Source organism: Mirounga angustirostris, unplaced genomic scaffold, assembly GCF_029215605.1.
Source record: "Mirounga angustirostris isolate CCGP_5_RB_7025 unplaced genomic scaffold, mMirAng1.0.hap1 SCAF_15, whole genome shotgun sequence".
In the NCBI taxonomy this organism is placed as follows: Eukaryota; Metazoa; Chordata; class Mammalia; order Carnivora; family Phocidae; genus Mirounga; species Mirounga angustirostris.
Window position 1 is genome coordinate 73,716,067 of NW_026991723.1, and position 15,963 is coordinate 73,732,029.

General features: G+C 42.0%; 2 protein-coding genes across 3 annotated transcripts in view; one reads left to right on the plus strand and one right to left on the minus strand.

Annotated features, from left to right (window-relative positions):
* The window catches only part of FKBP15 (FKBP prolyl isomerase family member 15), a 61,157-nt gene extending 60,536 nt beyond the window's left edge, over positions 1–621 (minus strand). Inside the window, exon 1 of the mRNA XM_045882957.3 lies at positions 463–621. Within this exon, the coding sequence (XP_045738913.1) occupies positions 463–515 (53 nt within the window). The 5' untranslated portion in view covers positions 516–621. The remainder of the gene's footprint in view (positions 1–462) is intronic.
* SLC31A1 (solute carrier family 31 member 1) overlaps positions 610–15,963 on the plus strand; it is a 40,807-nt gene continuing 25,453 nt past the window's right edge. The window contains exons 1-2 of one of the 2 annotated variants that reach the window (XM_064578908.1): positions 834–951; positions 5,920–6,008. The gene's annotated coding sequence lies outside the window, so the exon portion shown is untranslated. Of the gene's footprint in view, positions 952–5,919; positions 6,009–15,963 lie in introns of both variants that reach the window. The other variant, XM_045881865.3, reaches the window with a different exon arrangement.

Sequence of the window (15,963 nt, forward strand, 5' to 3'; positions counted from 1 at the left end):
GGGTCTGTGGGAGAAGGGAAAGCACCAAAAGGTGACATCCGGGCTGGGCCTTGAAAGATGCGGAAGCTAACCCACAAGGGCCAATTCTGAAGTGTCACTGCTTTGTCCACAGGGAAGAGAAAGTCTCATATCAGCCCCAGCTGACTCCTATAAAAACTCTTGAGGCAGACGTTCTCATCAGTAATCACCTCCATTTCACAGAAGGAGAAACTGACCCACAAAGCAAAAGGCGAAGCCCAGGGCCAGGCTGAGTGACATGGGACACGCCAGGTCCAGAATCGAGGTGGACAGACACGGCACAGTTTCGAGCTCTGCCCGGATTCTGAAACCTGAAGAGCACCGGAATGTGCCAGGGGTCTGGACCCGGAAGTTGGAGAGAAGTCTAAGAGGAGAGCGACCCCTCCCACCATTTGCCCAGTTCTCTCAGTTACGCCCCCTGTCCCACGCTTCTCAGTCACTCACCCGCCGCTAGGCGAAAGGAAGTCGGTGTCGTCTTCGTCTCCCGCACCGAACATCGCGGTGCCTCTCGCCCAGCCGTAGGGGGAAAACAAGAGTGTTTTCGGGCCTTTCACTGCCGACGTCGTGAAATGCCGCGGTGGCGTGCTGCTTTCCGGCAGGACGAACTCTCGCACGGTGGCTCGGCTGGGAGGGGTCTAGACTCCGGAGAAGGTGGGGGAAAGGCAAATGGCAGGACCTCGCGGGCACGCGCGCCCGTGACGTAAGGCTTCTCCAGCCTGCAGAGGCAGTGAAATCCGCGGGAGCTCCGAAATCCTGCGCAAGGATTGGCCGACGAGGCGGGGGGCGGGGCAGGGGCGGGAATCCGCGGCCTCGGTGGCGGTCGTGGACACGTCGAGCCCGGCAGAAGTGGAGGGGGCTTCCGAAGAGTCGTCGGGGTGGTGACGGGTTAAGGTTCTAAGAGGGAGGTGCCGGTGGCGAGACTCGATCTGGAAGGTAAGCACCCACCGCCCCTCTCACAGCCCTGGCATGGGCACAGTCCTTTCTCCCCGGGACAAGGACCCTCCACGCCACTCTTCTCCGCTCTGCGAAAGGAGAAAGGGCCCGGGACTGGCAGTCTGGAGAACTGAGCTTTCGGCCGGGCCCCTACAGTGACAGCTAGAGTGACCTTGGGGCTGGGTGTTCGGTGCCTCACTTTCCTCGTCTATAAAACGGGCCTGCCGTCCCTCTCGCTTATTCCCTGTGGCCGACCTCGCTATTTATTCAACGGACTCTTTGTCCAGTGTTTCTCTGTGCCGGCTGGTCAAGAGGCTTTTAGACCTCAGAGGTCATCCAATTCAATCCCAGTCTCCTCATAATCCCAGAATTTGCAATAGGGAAACGAAGTAATAAGCACTTGGATGACTAGTCCGAAGTCACACAGAGCTGGGTCCCTAGTCTCTTGGTTCAGGACTTAGTAAGCTGATGGGTGAACAAGAACCTTATCAACTTTTAAACACTGTGCGTCTTTCCAGAGTGGTTATTGCTAGACTGTGGCATAAATCTGGAGAGAATTCCCCTCCCTATGCAGGTGAGGTGCAGAAGAGCTGGGATATTCTGGGGGTGAGTGATGGAAAAGAGAAAACTTTAGAAGGGAAAATCCCCAGTCCCAATCTTGGTCTGGGTTTTGCATAGTCTTCTTGCCACAGACCTAAGTCAACATCAGTTGTTGGGGACTTCTCTGTCTCCAGTTTCCACCTTCTCTGTATCTTATATAAGTATTTCTTTGGTTAACCTGGTATAATTCTTGAAACAATCTCTGGGTAAGCTTGGTTTAGCCAAGGTGTGGATAAGCAGATAATGTTTCACTGTAGCATCCGTTTCCATAGATCTCAACTGGAGTTGTTTCACTCGGGGCTTCTCTTAATCAGGTTAGTACAATAGGTGTCCCTTACCTGGATGTTTTAGTCTGTTAACATGAAATTGAAGTGAAGTGATTGGTAGTGATTCACCTCCTAGAGAACTTTGTACTTCTTGGTACTTCCTTTGTTAGGCCTGTTAATATAGTTTGTGTGCTTGTACTAAATTGTAAGCTCCTCAAGGACAGGGACAGTTTTATTCATCTTGATGTCACCTGTGTCACAGAGCACTATGCCTTCTTGACCATAATGGATTCTTATTCTTTGTTAGACTGAGTAATGGAATTCATCCTTATTCCCATTCCTTAATTTATGCCCTTGGGATCTTTTTCACATGTGACTCAGAGAGCCTTACAGTGGCTCTTGCCTTCCAGAAAGATAAAAATGCTGTAGTAGCTGTGAACTATCAGGGTTGCTTCGTCTCTTTTGTTAGTTGAAGATGATTTTACTATTGTTTAAAGCTCTAGGGGAGGGCGCCTGGGTGGCTCAGTCGTTAAGCGTCTGCCTTCTGCTCGGGGTCATGTCGAGTCCCGCTTCGGGCTTCCTGCTTGGCGGGAAGCCTGCTTCGCCCTCTCCCACTCCCCCTGCTTGTGTTCCTGCTCTCGCTCTGTCTGTCTCTGTCAAATAAATAAATAAAATCTTTAAAAATAAATAAATAAATAAAGCTCTAGGGGAGGGGGAAGAGGGGGATAGAATAGCTAGAAATAGTATATGGAACTGATTTTTGTTGGTAAAGTATCTCTCTATTAAACTGAGAGACAGGGCTGTTGTCTGCTTCCTGTGTACATTTTACAGATTAAGATGGTTAAAGCAGTGAAGGCTGACAGTGTGAAAACAGTGATGCAACTGGAATCTAAGCACTAGAACTGGAATCCTTTGCAGTAGCTCTGTTTAGAATATGAACTTGGCTACCTGTCAGGGAGAGGGAGAATGAACTGCCTAAGTGACATCACTTTTTCTAACCCCTTTCCCCAATACTGGTCATCGTCATTCCAGCACTGAAACATCTGAATAGTACCTTTTAAAAAATGCTAAAAGATCATTTGAGTGCTTATCCTGAATTCTTGAGTTGGGGATGTTTTCATCCAGTGTATTTAAGTAGCCTTTTTAGATAGGCAGGCACGTAAAATCTGGATCAGCATTTTTGGCAATTGGGACACCACAAATATGCATGCCCAGGTCACCACTGTGGGAACACAGCTGCTAGTTCTGATCAGCAGTATGAAAAAGGGGAAGACAGTGGTGAGGCTCCCTAAGTCCTGCAGCATTTGAACTGCAGGATTAGGTATACATCTAAAAAGCCACTGTCTGGGCCGCCTGGGTGGCTCAGTCATTAAGCATCTGCATTCCGCTCAGGTCATGATCCCAGGGTCCTGGGATTGAACCCCACATCCGGGCTCCCTGCTCAGCGGGAAGCCTGCTTCTCCCTCTCCCACTCCCCCTGCTTGTGTTCCCTCTCTTGCTGTGTCTCTCTCTGTCAAATAAATAAAACCTTAAAAAAAAAAAAAGATAAAAAGCCACTGTCGGGGTGCCTGGGTGGCTCAGTTGGTTAAGCATCTGACTCTTGATTTCAGCTCAGATCATGATCTCAGGCTCCATGCTCAGGGGGAAGTCAGCTTGAGATTCTCTCCCTCTGCCTCTGCCTCTGCCCCTCCCTCCACTCGTGCTGTCTCTCTCTCTCTCTCTCTGTCTAAAAAGTAAATAAATAAATAAATAAATAAATAAATAAATAAATAAATAAATAATTTTTTTTAATGGAAAAAAATTTTTAAACAAATAAGTAAAAAGGCACTGTCTTCATGAATTAGAATATTGGAGCAGGAATCAGGAAATCTGAATTCCCATCCCAGCCCTTCTAACTCGCTCTGAGCTTAGGCCATGCTTCCTAAACACTTTGTGAAAGGAGTGATTTAGACCCAGGTATCTATTAAGTACTGCTGGGAATACGGAGATAAGGAAAGCACAATCCTGATCTCAGGTTTGAATTAAGCATTTTTGTTTGTTTGTTTTGCTTAAATACACAGTTTTTAAATGTATTTATAAAATATATTTTATATTTAAATAAATATAAAGATTACCCAAGATTAACCAGTAAGTGGCAATTTTAACAATTCCTTTCAAATTATCAGCAATTTTGGGGGCACTGGGTGGCTCAGTTGGTTAATCATCTGCCTTCGGCTCAGGTCATGATCTCAGGGTCCTGGGATCGAGCCCCCATTGGGCCTCTGCTCCCAGGGAGTCTGCTTCTCCCTCGCCTCTGCCTGCCACTCCCTGCCTTGTGCATGCGCGCGTGCGCTCTCTCTGTCAGATAAATCTTAAAAACAAAAAAATTATCAGCAATTTTGCTGTAGAGATGATAATTTTTATATACAGGTACACCCATACTAATCTGTACTAGTGAATGCATTGCAAATATTAAACTATAATTAAAGTTTAAAGTCATAACCAAGTTAGATGATAGGTGTGGTGATAGCAATATGAATTGAATATAGGTTTGGGGGAGTTGGTATAGTGTTCTTTCTGTTCAGTCACTGAAAACAGAAGAATGTCAGAACACAATTCAAGAAATATCTGAAAACCTTCTATGTGTAAGGTACTGTGCTGGGTGTTGCCTGGAATAGGAAAATGAGTAAGTCATTGTTCTTGTCCTCAAACTGCTTGTACTTGAACAGTAGGGATAGTTGAAGTATACAAATAATTATACTAGAAAACATAGCAAAGTAAGTCCCATAAGTAGAAATTAATTATTGTAGGTTTTCAAAGGAAGAAGAGATGATATCTAGTTTGAAAGAGTATGTGTGGTTAGATAATAGGCTTTGAGGATGAGTGGGATTCCAAATGGAAATGAGGAAGTATGGTTCTCCAGGTTGAGGGGGTGGCTTTGGCAAAAGCACAAAGACAGGAGAGATGGCACAAATTTCTTACAAGACCAGAGTTGCCCTCTTATTTGATGCAATTAGGGCCAATAGTTGGCCAACTAAAAAAATAAGTTAAAACAGAGAATCCTACAGATACTAGTTACACACAGACCTTAACCATTTGATCTTAACTTAAAGCATAAACATCTTTTTGCCATTCTTTAAAATAAGGCTTTTCTTGGGTTGTGGACCCCAGGAATCTGTAAACTACAGCATGAGGGCCAAACCTTGTCCTAGCCTTTTGCCTATTTCTGTAAATAGTTTTATTGGAACACAGCCATGCTCATTTGTTGACATATTATTTATGGCTACTACTTTGATGTACAAGGTAAAGTTGAGTAGTTGTATGTATCTGTGTGACTCATTTTTATCTAGTCTTTCCAAAGCTTTCAACTTGGTTTTCATGGAAACAACTACCAGACAGTCCATGTAGTATAGTAGCTAAATTCTTAAGCTCTGGAGCCAAATTGTTTTGCCGTTTATTAGTTATACAGGTCTTGGGCACGTTGCTCAGTTTTCTCCTTCGGAAAATAGGGACAATGATAGTACCTAGTTTCTAGGGTTCTTGTGAAGATTATAGGAGTCAGTTCATGTAAAGCACTTAGAACAGCGTCTGGCAGGTAGCAAGTACTCAATATTAGCTGCTGCTGTTTTCCTCTTGTCACTTACAGTTAATTGCTTTATGTAATACTTTATTAAATTATATTCTTACATTAATAAGCACAACTGGCATAAGTTAATTTATGAATAAACTTACCTGACACTTGATTAAGGACACAACTTCCCTGAGGGAGAGAAAAAAGTGTTGATCCCATAATATTAGAGACTAGCCTTGTTAGTGTGTTATCATTTAAGTCAGGTAAGAGAATTCCCTGGGATTGTTTGCTAAGAGTATAAGACAACAGAACAGATAGGGAAGTAGTGGATTAAAATTGAAAAGGAGACCAGAGCCGTATTTGTCTAACACCTTGAAAGCCAAGGGGATAAGTTTGTACTTAGCCATGTAGGAAATGGGATTATTTATTCTAAAGGACATGATTGATAGGAAAAAATTCAAGTGGTTTAGGAGTATATGACAAAAAAGTAAAAGCTTCCCGTGTAAGTATCTGCTTCATTTTTCTTTTTCTTTCTTTCTTTTTTTTTTTTAGTTTTATGTTTAATCTTCACACCCAGCATGGGGCTCAAACTCACAACCCCAAGACCAAGAGTCACATTCTCCACTGACTGAGCCAGCCAGGTGCACCTTCACTTCATTTTCCTAATAGTCCTTAGAATGGGGAGTTGTTGTGAGGATTGAATGAGATAAGGTATGGTAAACACTACTTGTGAAACAGGTATTAGCCCTTGAAAACCTTGATCCAGTTTTTCTTTGGATTATAATCTCAATTTTGAATTGAGAAAAAAGTAAAGGTTCTAGGCTGAATGTGAATAAAACAATTTATGCCATACTCTGTGGAGTCTCTGAACTTTGAGTCTTTACCCCTCCTACTTTCAGTTTGGCTCTGCTGTGGATTCCTCTTTGTGCCTTCCTCACCAGAAGTGCTACAAAAGAAGAGATGGCGTAATTATCACTGGAAAAGCAAGTGTTTACAATGACAAGATGACTAACTAGTGGAAGACATCAGATAAGTCAGTCACCAGGCATCCCCCAGATAATTCTGCCATTTAAAGTTGGCAAGCCAGGGGGCGTGTGGGTGGCTCAGCTGGTAAAGCAGCGCAGATTTTGATCTCAGGGTCGTGAGTTCGAGCCCTGTGGTGGGCTCCTTGAGCCCACTTAAAAAAAAAAAAAAAATTGGCAAGCCAGGAATGACTGGGGGGAAAGAGAGGGGAGAAGACAGGGCAGGTTGTTGATGCGGGTACTCCCACATGCAGCTTTTAGCATAATACAGCCATTTAGGAAATCAAAAGTTTTCTGTAGTTTGCTGTGAGAAGTCATCAGGAGTCTGATACTTTATACATTAAAACGAACCTTTTATGCCAAAAGAAAGCTTACAGTAGGGACTGGGAAGGAAATGCTTTTGAAGTTCCATGCTTTGAGGGGTATCATTTCAGATTTAGGTAACATTCCCAAGCAGAGGAGGGGCCCATCCTTAGGAATGCAAAGCGCTGCGGAAAAGGAAAGGGTTGAGGAGGGTCCACCCTACCTCTTCCTTTACACAAAGGCCCTAGGCTTTTGTATACAACCTGCTTTTGTAGGTTGAGAACATTATGCAGTACAGTGTAATGAGATGGATACCTGCATTACAAGGAGAAATGATTTGGAGGGAATCTATACATTATAGAGAGCAAATCTAGCAACCAGTGAAATATTAGAGGACCTTTTCAGCCAGGTTGAGTCTTTCTCTAAATAGGTAGTAGAGGTGTTAATGAGACTGTGCTGAGTGTTGACACAATTTTGAAGCAGTTTAGAGCACCTAGAACTTAGTCTTTTGGTTTTCAAAATCAAAGGCAAAGGCATGCTGCTAACTATGTACCTACAGGCCCCCATTCCTCTCTCCTACCTTTTTCCTCCCTACCTTTTCGGATGACTTTTTATCAGCTCCCACACAACCCTGTGCATGATCTATATCTTAGTACATCTTATACTGTTTTTCATTATTTGTATGTATCCCTTCTCCAGACTGGGCTTCTTGAGGATAGGGGTTCATCATCGTTCCATCACTCCATACGTACACAGTACATTTGAGTGAATGAATGAAGAGAGTGAGTTCCTCAGGGTCACAAAGATAGTAAGTCCCAAGAGCCAGATCTAGAACCCAGGGTTTCTGATTCCTAGCCCAGTAGTTTTCCACACACTGTGCAACCTCAATCTGAGGTATTAAACAACTTTTCTCATTTTTGTGTATATTCTTTCAGTGTGTTTTCATTAAGTCATCCTTTGTTAATTAAAGGGAGGGAGGCGGGGCGCCTGGGTGGCTCAGTCACTTAAGCATCAGACTCTTGATTTCGGCTGAGGTCATGATCTCAGGGTTATGAGATCGAGCCCCATGTTGTGCCCAAGCTGGGTGGGGAATCTACTTGAGATTCTCCCTCTTTCCCTCTTCCTCTGCCCCTCCACCTGCATGTGCACACTCTCCAATAAATAAATAAATCTTTTTTTAAAAGGGGGGAGGGAGGAGTAAAATAGCAGTTAAAATGTTTTCTAGTTTCTGCCTCACACCAAATTAATTCCTACGTCACTATTCTGTAGATGTTTCTAGTGCAAATTAATTCCCAGCATTCACAGGCAAACCAATAACATTATGATCTAGATTATTAAAATCCTGTATAATGTAACTAAAGGAGAATTTAGGGACGCCTGGCTGGCTCAGTCGGTAGAGCATGCAACTCTTGATCTCAGGGTCGTGAGTTCAAACCCTACATTGGCGTGGAACCTATTTAAAAAAAAAAGGAAATTTTAAGCAAGGGGAACCTTTGCCTTTGATTATAACAGGAAGGCAGTTAAAGCAATGCTTTGCTGATGTATGTTTATCTGATTAGCTTGTTTTCTTTAAATCAAACTGTAAGAGACTGTATACTTTAAGTGACATGAAAGTGAGCCCTATGTGTGACTTGGACATCTCCTTTCAGAGATTAATTTTGTCATCTAATGAGTAAGCAAACCATTACTAATTATATTTCATCCTTTCTGTACCTTAGAATTAGAAAGTATTTTGACATATTTGATCCTTACAACCCTATGATATTGACAGAGTGTAGGTATTTTTATATCCATTTTGCAGTAAAGAGACTAGTACTTGTTGGGTTTAAGTGATTTGCTTAATGTCGTGTGGCTCATATATGGCACTTGTGTCTATAGCTCAGAGCTTCTCATGTCTAGTCCAGTGCTTTTTTCTACTTTTATCACACTGTCTACAAAACACTGAAATCTACAAAAATCATACTAAAGCATTCGTGGTTAGCATGTTGGAAATGTATCAAGACTACAAAAGGATCCAGTAAGAGGGTACGAAAGGGTGTATCTCGTGATTGCTGGATTTCAGAATATGGCTTAGCCAACAACAAAGGTATCCAAGAAATGGAGCATAGTAGCTGGGAGATCCACTCCCCATTGGACTTAGGCCCTTCTATCATTGCATAACTAAAAGACCTTTTCAGTTTGTTTGCTTGACATATCAAATTTGAGTTGTCCTATTCAAACTAGGCAAATAAAAGCTTTGCTAAAGGCCTTTGTGAAGAATGTAGTTGTATACTTGATCTTGTACAGAAAGGTGAGAGTGGGCAAGAGAAACAGGAACTTTTATGGTATTTGTCACTAAAACAGGATATGTAAAGCTCAGAAACACCCCCTGCTTAGCTGCTTCCCAGCAAACCATCTGGAGAAATGGGAGGTTTGGGGTAAGTGGTTAGACCACTGTTACAGAAGCCTTATATGAAAAGTAGATGTTATGGGTTCAGTTGACTAAAGAGTATGTTAGTGCCATTGTTTAATAATGTGGGCCTCAGTTTCTTCACCTGTAAAATAGGGGAGTTGTATTTGATAATGTAATTTTTTAAAGTAAGAAATATATTCACATGGTTCACAATTCAAAAGATACAAAAGGATATTTAGTGAAAAATGTTCCTTCTGCTCCTACCCACATCTGACCAGTTCCCCTCCTAGGGATCATAGTGTTACCTCTTTCTTATGCCCTGACCCCTAGAGATAGTATAGGTGTTTATAAATAATATGTATATACTTTTAACCCTATTGAATTTTTTTTTACAAATGCTAGCATACGGTACACCTGCTTTTTTTCATCTCAGAACTTGGAGATCATTCTATATAAGTATATAAAGAGTTTCCTCATTCTTATTTATGGTTGCAAAGTATTCCATTTTATGGAAATATGATAATTTATTTAATCCATGCCCAATCAGTGAATATTTATGTTGTATTTTCAATATTTGGCTATCACAGACAGTCCTGTGACAAATAACTTTGTTCATATAACATTTGACATATGTGTCAGTGTATCTTTAGGATAGATACATCTGATCCTTGAACAACATGGGCTTGAACTGTGTGAGTCCACTTATAGGCGGATTCTTTACAGTACAGCACTGTAAATGTATTTTCTCTTCTTTATGATCTTCTTAATAACATTTTATTTTCTCTAGCTTACTTTTTTTAAGAGTTTATTTATTTATTTTTGAGAGAGAGAGCGAGCACAAGCACCAGCAGGGGGAGGGGTAGAGGGAGAGGCAGGCTCCCCACTGAGCAGGGAGCCCAATGCAGGACTCGATCCCAGGACCCTGAGATCATGCCCTGAGCCAAAGGTGGATGCTTAACCGACTGAGCCACCCAGGCGTCCCTCTAGCTTACTTTATTGTAAGGATATAGCATATAATACATATAAGATACAAAGCACGTTAATTGACCTATGTCATCAGCAAGGTTTCCGGTCAACAGTAGGCTTAATAGTAGTTAAGTTTTGGGGAGTCAAAAGTTCTACGCAGATTTTTGACTGCTTGGAGATCGGTTCCCCAACCCCGGTGTTGTTCAAGGGTCAGCTGTATTTAGAGGTGGAATTACTGGCTCAAAGGGTATGTACATCAGACAGATAATTAAACACTCTTCTAGTTCTGGTATTCTATGAGATTTTAATTGTGAATGAACAGCAAAAGAGATGAGAAGGTATCATTTTCTTGAAACATCTTAATTTTTTAAATTTATTTGAGAGAGAGAGTGTGGGAGAGGCAGAGGGAGAAGGAGAGAGAGAATCTCAAGGAGACTCCCCACTGAGTGCAGAGCCCAACATAGGGCTCGACCCCATGACCCTGAGATCATAACCTGAGCCAAAATCAAGAGTAAGACACTTAACCAACTGAGCCACCCGGGCACCCCTGAAACATCTTCATTTTTATCTCTTGTTATTTGGAAACTACATCTTAAGTGAGGGCCAAGTATAGGCAACCTCACCAAAATGCTGTTGAATTGAAAATTTGATAAATCACCTACTACGTCACTATCCTGTAGATGTTTCTAGTGCTGTTCAGTGTGCTGTCACTCAGGAGTTAATTTGTAAGGTGAATGTTATAAACTCAGGACAAAATGGGACTGGCTCCTAACTACTTTTACCACATAGAGGATTCAGTCCATCCATGTAGGGAATAAAAGTGGAAAAATCAAGAAAGAGAGCATAACTGAGATGTCTGTTTGTGTGTGTCTTTCACTGGCTTCCCAGGTTTTTGATGATTGTGGAATGTGATGATTTTGTGAAATGAGTGGTACCACAACAATCAGATGTCTTTCTGAGGAGCTAGGGACCACAAAGCAGATCAGAATTCTGTCATCCCCTCGTACCTCTTGACCAGACCTAACCTTCCTTCCTTCCATTTCTCACCTCCATCATTCTCTCTGTAGGTGCCTTAAGCCATTTGTGAAATTTGTTCTGTAAATAGCTTTCAATCAGAGCCTCTATCCTCTTCATCTCTAAATTTCCTCTAGCACCTGGGGTAGAGGGTATTTAATAAATACTCGTTGAATTGAGATTGGGTAGATGTCAGAGTGATCTGGCCTCTATTTGGCTACCCTCTCAAGGTGCCATATCTTTCCTTTTCCCGGTATAGTGTGAACACCTTCCAACCCACTCCTCTGCACCCCTAATACAATGCAGGAAGGGACAAAAGGCCAAGTAAACTGCCTTGAAGAAGGGGGTGTGTGTGGGTGTGTTTAAGTAAGTGTACACGCACATTCCTTTTGGCTCCCACTGCCATTCTTTGTGCTGCAGTTAAAAATTTGGACCTCACTGGGCGCCTGGGTGGCTCAGTTGGTTAAGCGACTGCCTTCGGCTCAGGTCATGATCCTGGAGTCCCTGGATCGAGTCCCACATTGGGCTCCCTCCTCGGGAGGGAGTCTGCTTCTCCCTCTGACCCTCCTCCCTCTCATGCTCTCTGTCTCTCATTGTCTCTCTCAAAAATAAATAAAATCTTAAAAAAAGAAAAAATTTGGACCTCACTTAGCTACATGCTAGTGGTAGCTGTGGAGTTAGACATACTCAGTAGGAATAACCCAGGAATATTCAGCTCAAAATAAACATGTACCTTTTTTTCCCGCAAATCTCATGTATATGAAATCATAAAGATAAAAGGGAAAACTAGATGAATACAAACTCTGGCTTATAAATAAAGTTGTACATTTAGAAGAGACCATTGGATTAGTGTTGACTTTTCTAATTTTAGAATAAAGAAACTTGTCTATGGGCCATGCTTTAAGCACTTAGACACTCTGTGGGATAGGAGATTGTATGGCTCCCTTGTGCACTATAACTCCTAAAGTTACACAGTAAGAGGATGACAGGTCCTCACATGCAGCTTAATCAGGTAGGTCCCATCTTTTCAAATATAAACTTTAATGCCAGGCTCCCAAGGAAAATTACTTTTGGATAGCTTAAGGTAGATGCTTCACTAGGCTTCTTTCTGCCTGTTATTTGGACAACTTGTAAAAGGGCCATAAGCTTTCTAGCAATTAACCATGAAGAGAGTTTCCTTTATTATGGTTTCAGAAATACCACAGGGTGTATGGTGCTATGTTATAGCTTAGAATTAAGGGGCAGAATTAATACCCCTTCCCTACTCTTAATAAACGAGGATGTAGAAAAGATGGGATAGGCAAAAGCATAATGTATCATATTTCCATTTCAAGATGGTGTTTTTTTTTTTTTAAGATTTTATTTATTTGAGAGAGAGAGAGCACATGCATGCATGAGTTGGGGGAGAGGGACAGAGGGAGAGGGAGAAGCAGACTCCCAGCCCACCAGGGAGCTGGACTCAGGGCTCCATCCCAAGACCCTGGGCTCATGTCCTGAGCTGAAGGCAGACGCTTAACCAACTGAGCCACCCAGGTGCCCCTCAAGATGGTGTTTTGAGCAAATCCCTTTTCCTTTCCAAAATCCTAGTAAAATGACTATAGAAATCTAAACATTTTTTAAGTGTGATATTGTGATTTATAATAAATATATATTTGGTCTGCATCCCGTTTCTGGCATAGAACTCGTAAAACCTTTGAGATTTCCTAATTGATGTGAGCTATAAAGGTGTCTTTTTTTTTTTTTTAAAGATTTTATTTATTTATTTGAGAGAGAGAGAATGAGAGACAGAGAGCACGAGAGAGAAGAGGGTCAGAGGGAGAAGCAGACCCCCCGCTGAGCAGGGAGCCCGACGCAGGACTCGATCCCAGGACTCCAGGATCATGACCTGAGCTGAAGGCAGTTGCTTAACCAACTGAGCCACCCAGGCGCCCTAAAGGTGTCTTTTGTTATGTTATAATGAGGTGACTTTTTTTTTTAGCATCTGTTAATTTAGTTGGAAATCAAGAACGTAAACCTGAGTCAATTAGCCTTCTAAGTAAAGTTTATATTCTTAAAAAATGTATAAGACACTCAAGGGAAATGCAAACACAAACTGGATGCTTGAAGATATTAAGGAATTATTGTTAATTTTTCAGGTGAGTTAATGGTATTGTATTTTGTTTTGTTTCTTCTAAAGTCCCCTTCTTTTTTTTTTTTTTTTAATTTTATTTATTTATTTGACACAGAGAGAGAGTTAGCGAGCGCAGGAACACAAGCGGGGGAGTGGGAGAGGGAGAAGCAGACTTCCCACAGGGCAGGGAGCCCAGATGCAGGGCTCGATCCCAGGACCCTGGGATCATGACCTGAGCCGAAGGCAGACGCTTAACGACTGAGCCACCCAGGTGCCCCATAAAGTCCTCTTCTTTTAGAGATACAGACATGTATACAAATAAAATGTTTTAATATCTGAAATTTGCATTAAAATTAGGCAGGCCATGGGAATGAATGGGGTATAGACAAGACAAGGCTGGCCTTGAGTTGATAATTGTAGAAGTTGAGCAATAAGTACATTCGGTCTACTTTTGTATATATTTGAAAATTTTTATAATAAATTATGTTATCTTATTTAATTTTTCTTCAGTTGTGAAATCAAACACTAAACATGCCTGGGGCCTCAATGATCCACCATACTTTATATTATACTCTCTCCACCTTCATATCCTAGCCAGTGAGCCTGCCTGCCCTTTCCTCCATGGCCTCTATCCAACTATAATAAGGTGCTTTTAGAAAGCCCCGACGTCCTCTAAGGTTGGTTGCCAGTAAAGCCAACCAATGTGAATTGGAACTTTCAGTACCCAGCCTCCCAGGAGGAGAATGGGGCTTAAGATTGAGTTCAGTCACCAATGGCCAATAATTTAATCAATTGTGCCTATGTAATGGAACCTCCATTAAAAAAAAAAAAGAGCTTTCAGCTTGGGGAACCAGAACACTTCCATGTACCACTGTGCCAAGTCCCAAACACCAGGACAGAAACTCCTTTGTTCATTCAGGACCTTGCCCTCTCTTCATCAGGCTATTAATTCATACTGTTTAATATACTTTGTAATAAATCAGTAATCTGGGGCGCCTGGGTGGCTCAGTTGGTTGGGCGACTGCCTTCGGCTCAGGTCATGATCCTGGAGTCCCTGGATCGAGTCCCGCATCGGGCTCCCTGCTCGGCGGGGAGTCTGCTTCTCCCTCTGACCCTCCCCCCTCTCATGTGCTTGCTCTCTCTCATTCTCTCTCTCTCAAATAAATAAAATCTAAAAAAAAAAAAAATAATAAATAAATAAATAAATAAGTAAGTAAGTAATCTATTGAGTAAGTGGGTTTCCTTAGTTGTGTGAGCTGCTCTAACAAATTGCTTGAACCCAAAGAGAAGGGGTTGTGGAGACTTCTGATTTTATATCCAGTTAGAAGTGCAGGTAATAACCTGAGTCTGTAATTAGCAGCTGAAGTGGAGGGCAGCCTTCTAGGACTCAGCTTAACCTGTGGACTCTGCCGCTGTTTCTGGATAGTGTCAGAATTCAGTTGAACTGTACGACACCAAGCTGGTCTTGGAGAATTTCTTGGTGGTGGGGAAACCACCCATAAAATGCAATTTTTATAATTAGAAGAGAGGGAGAGAGAAGCCTGAAACTTTTGAGACATCTCAAAGAATATGGATGCAGATTGGAATCCAATTAAAGCAAATTACTGACCACCCGATTCAACATAGGTGAAGGACGTCCCTGTGGGTGAAGTTAAGTGGCTGGGATTCGCTAGCTCACCCCAAACCCTCCCAAAATGAGAACAGCAAAGGTTAGAAAGAAAGGTTAGCTATGGAGCAGGCGGTGAAAGACAAATCAAAGACAGAGAACTGAAGTTTAGAGAGAACAGTAGATGAAGAAGTAACAATGCACTACGGCATTCCAGGGTCACTGTATTTGCATACACCATCATGAGATTGGTGCTATAGGCAGCCCTAGCTTTGAGGAAACTAACTTGCCCTCTTAGCTACTATGCTATCACCTTAGTGAGCTCCTCATAACAGTCCTGGAAACAATCCTATGAGGTAGCTACTTTTATTACTCTGATTTTTAGAGCTGAGGCACAGAGATAAATTAAGTAATTTGCCCAAGAGCCTACAACCAGTAGGTACAGTTTTACCAGTTAGAGAATGAATATACTGCCTGGCGTACTTGGAGAGCCGCCATAAAAAAGAAAGAGAAAATACCTTTTCTGCCCACAGCTTCCTACTTGTGGCTTTTTGTTTGCTTTTGGTGGATTGTTCAGGATCTCAGACAGACCTTTCGATCTCAGAAATGCAGGAGTTAATGGTTAGGGACAGACCCTGGGAGCAAATCCACTTTCATTAATCATGTTGGGAAATATATCCAACAATTTCTTCATACAGTAGTTTGGTTTTTTTGTTCATGCATTTCCTATTTGAGGTCTATCTTCCTGGTAGTTCAGTTACTGTAGTTCATAACTAGTCTAGAAAAGTAAGACTACAGGAGATGTATACATTCCCCTTCATCTGGAACTCAGAGATTTTATTTACATAGTAGGTAAAAAAAAAAACAAACAAACCCTCAGATCCCAAAGATGAGCTGTTTGGTATTAAATTCAGTGTCAGCCCAGAAGGTTCTTTGATTATCAGGTGACAAATTTTAAGTGAGGCTAGGTTAGCTCTCTGCCCTTTTGGAATATCACAATAAACAAATGCTTTATTTTAGTTCCTGGCTGAATCTTGACTTTTTTTCTTTTTTTTTAAGCTCTCACTTGTTAAACATCGAATCTTTAGATTCTGTGTACTGTATATCTATGTTGTACATCTCTATAATTCAGAACTATGGTCTCAAAGTTTAGAGTGTGTAAGAATTGCCTATATAGCTTGAT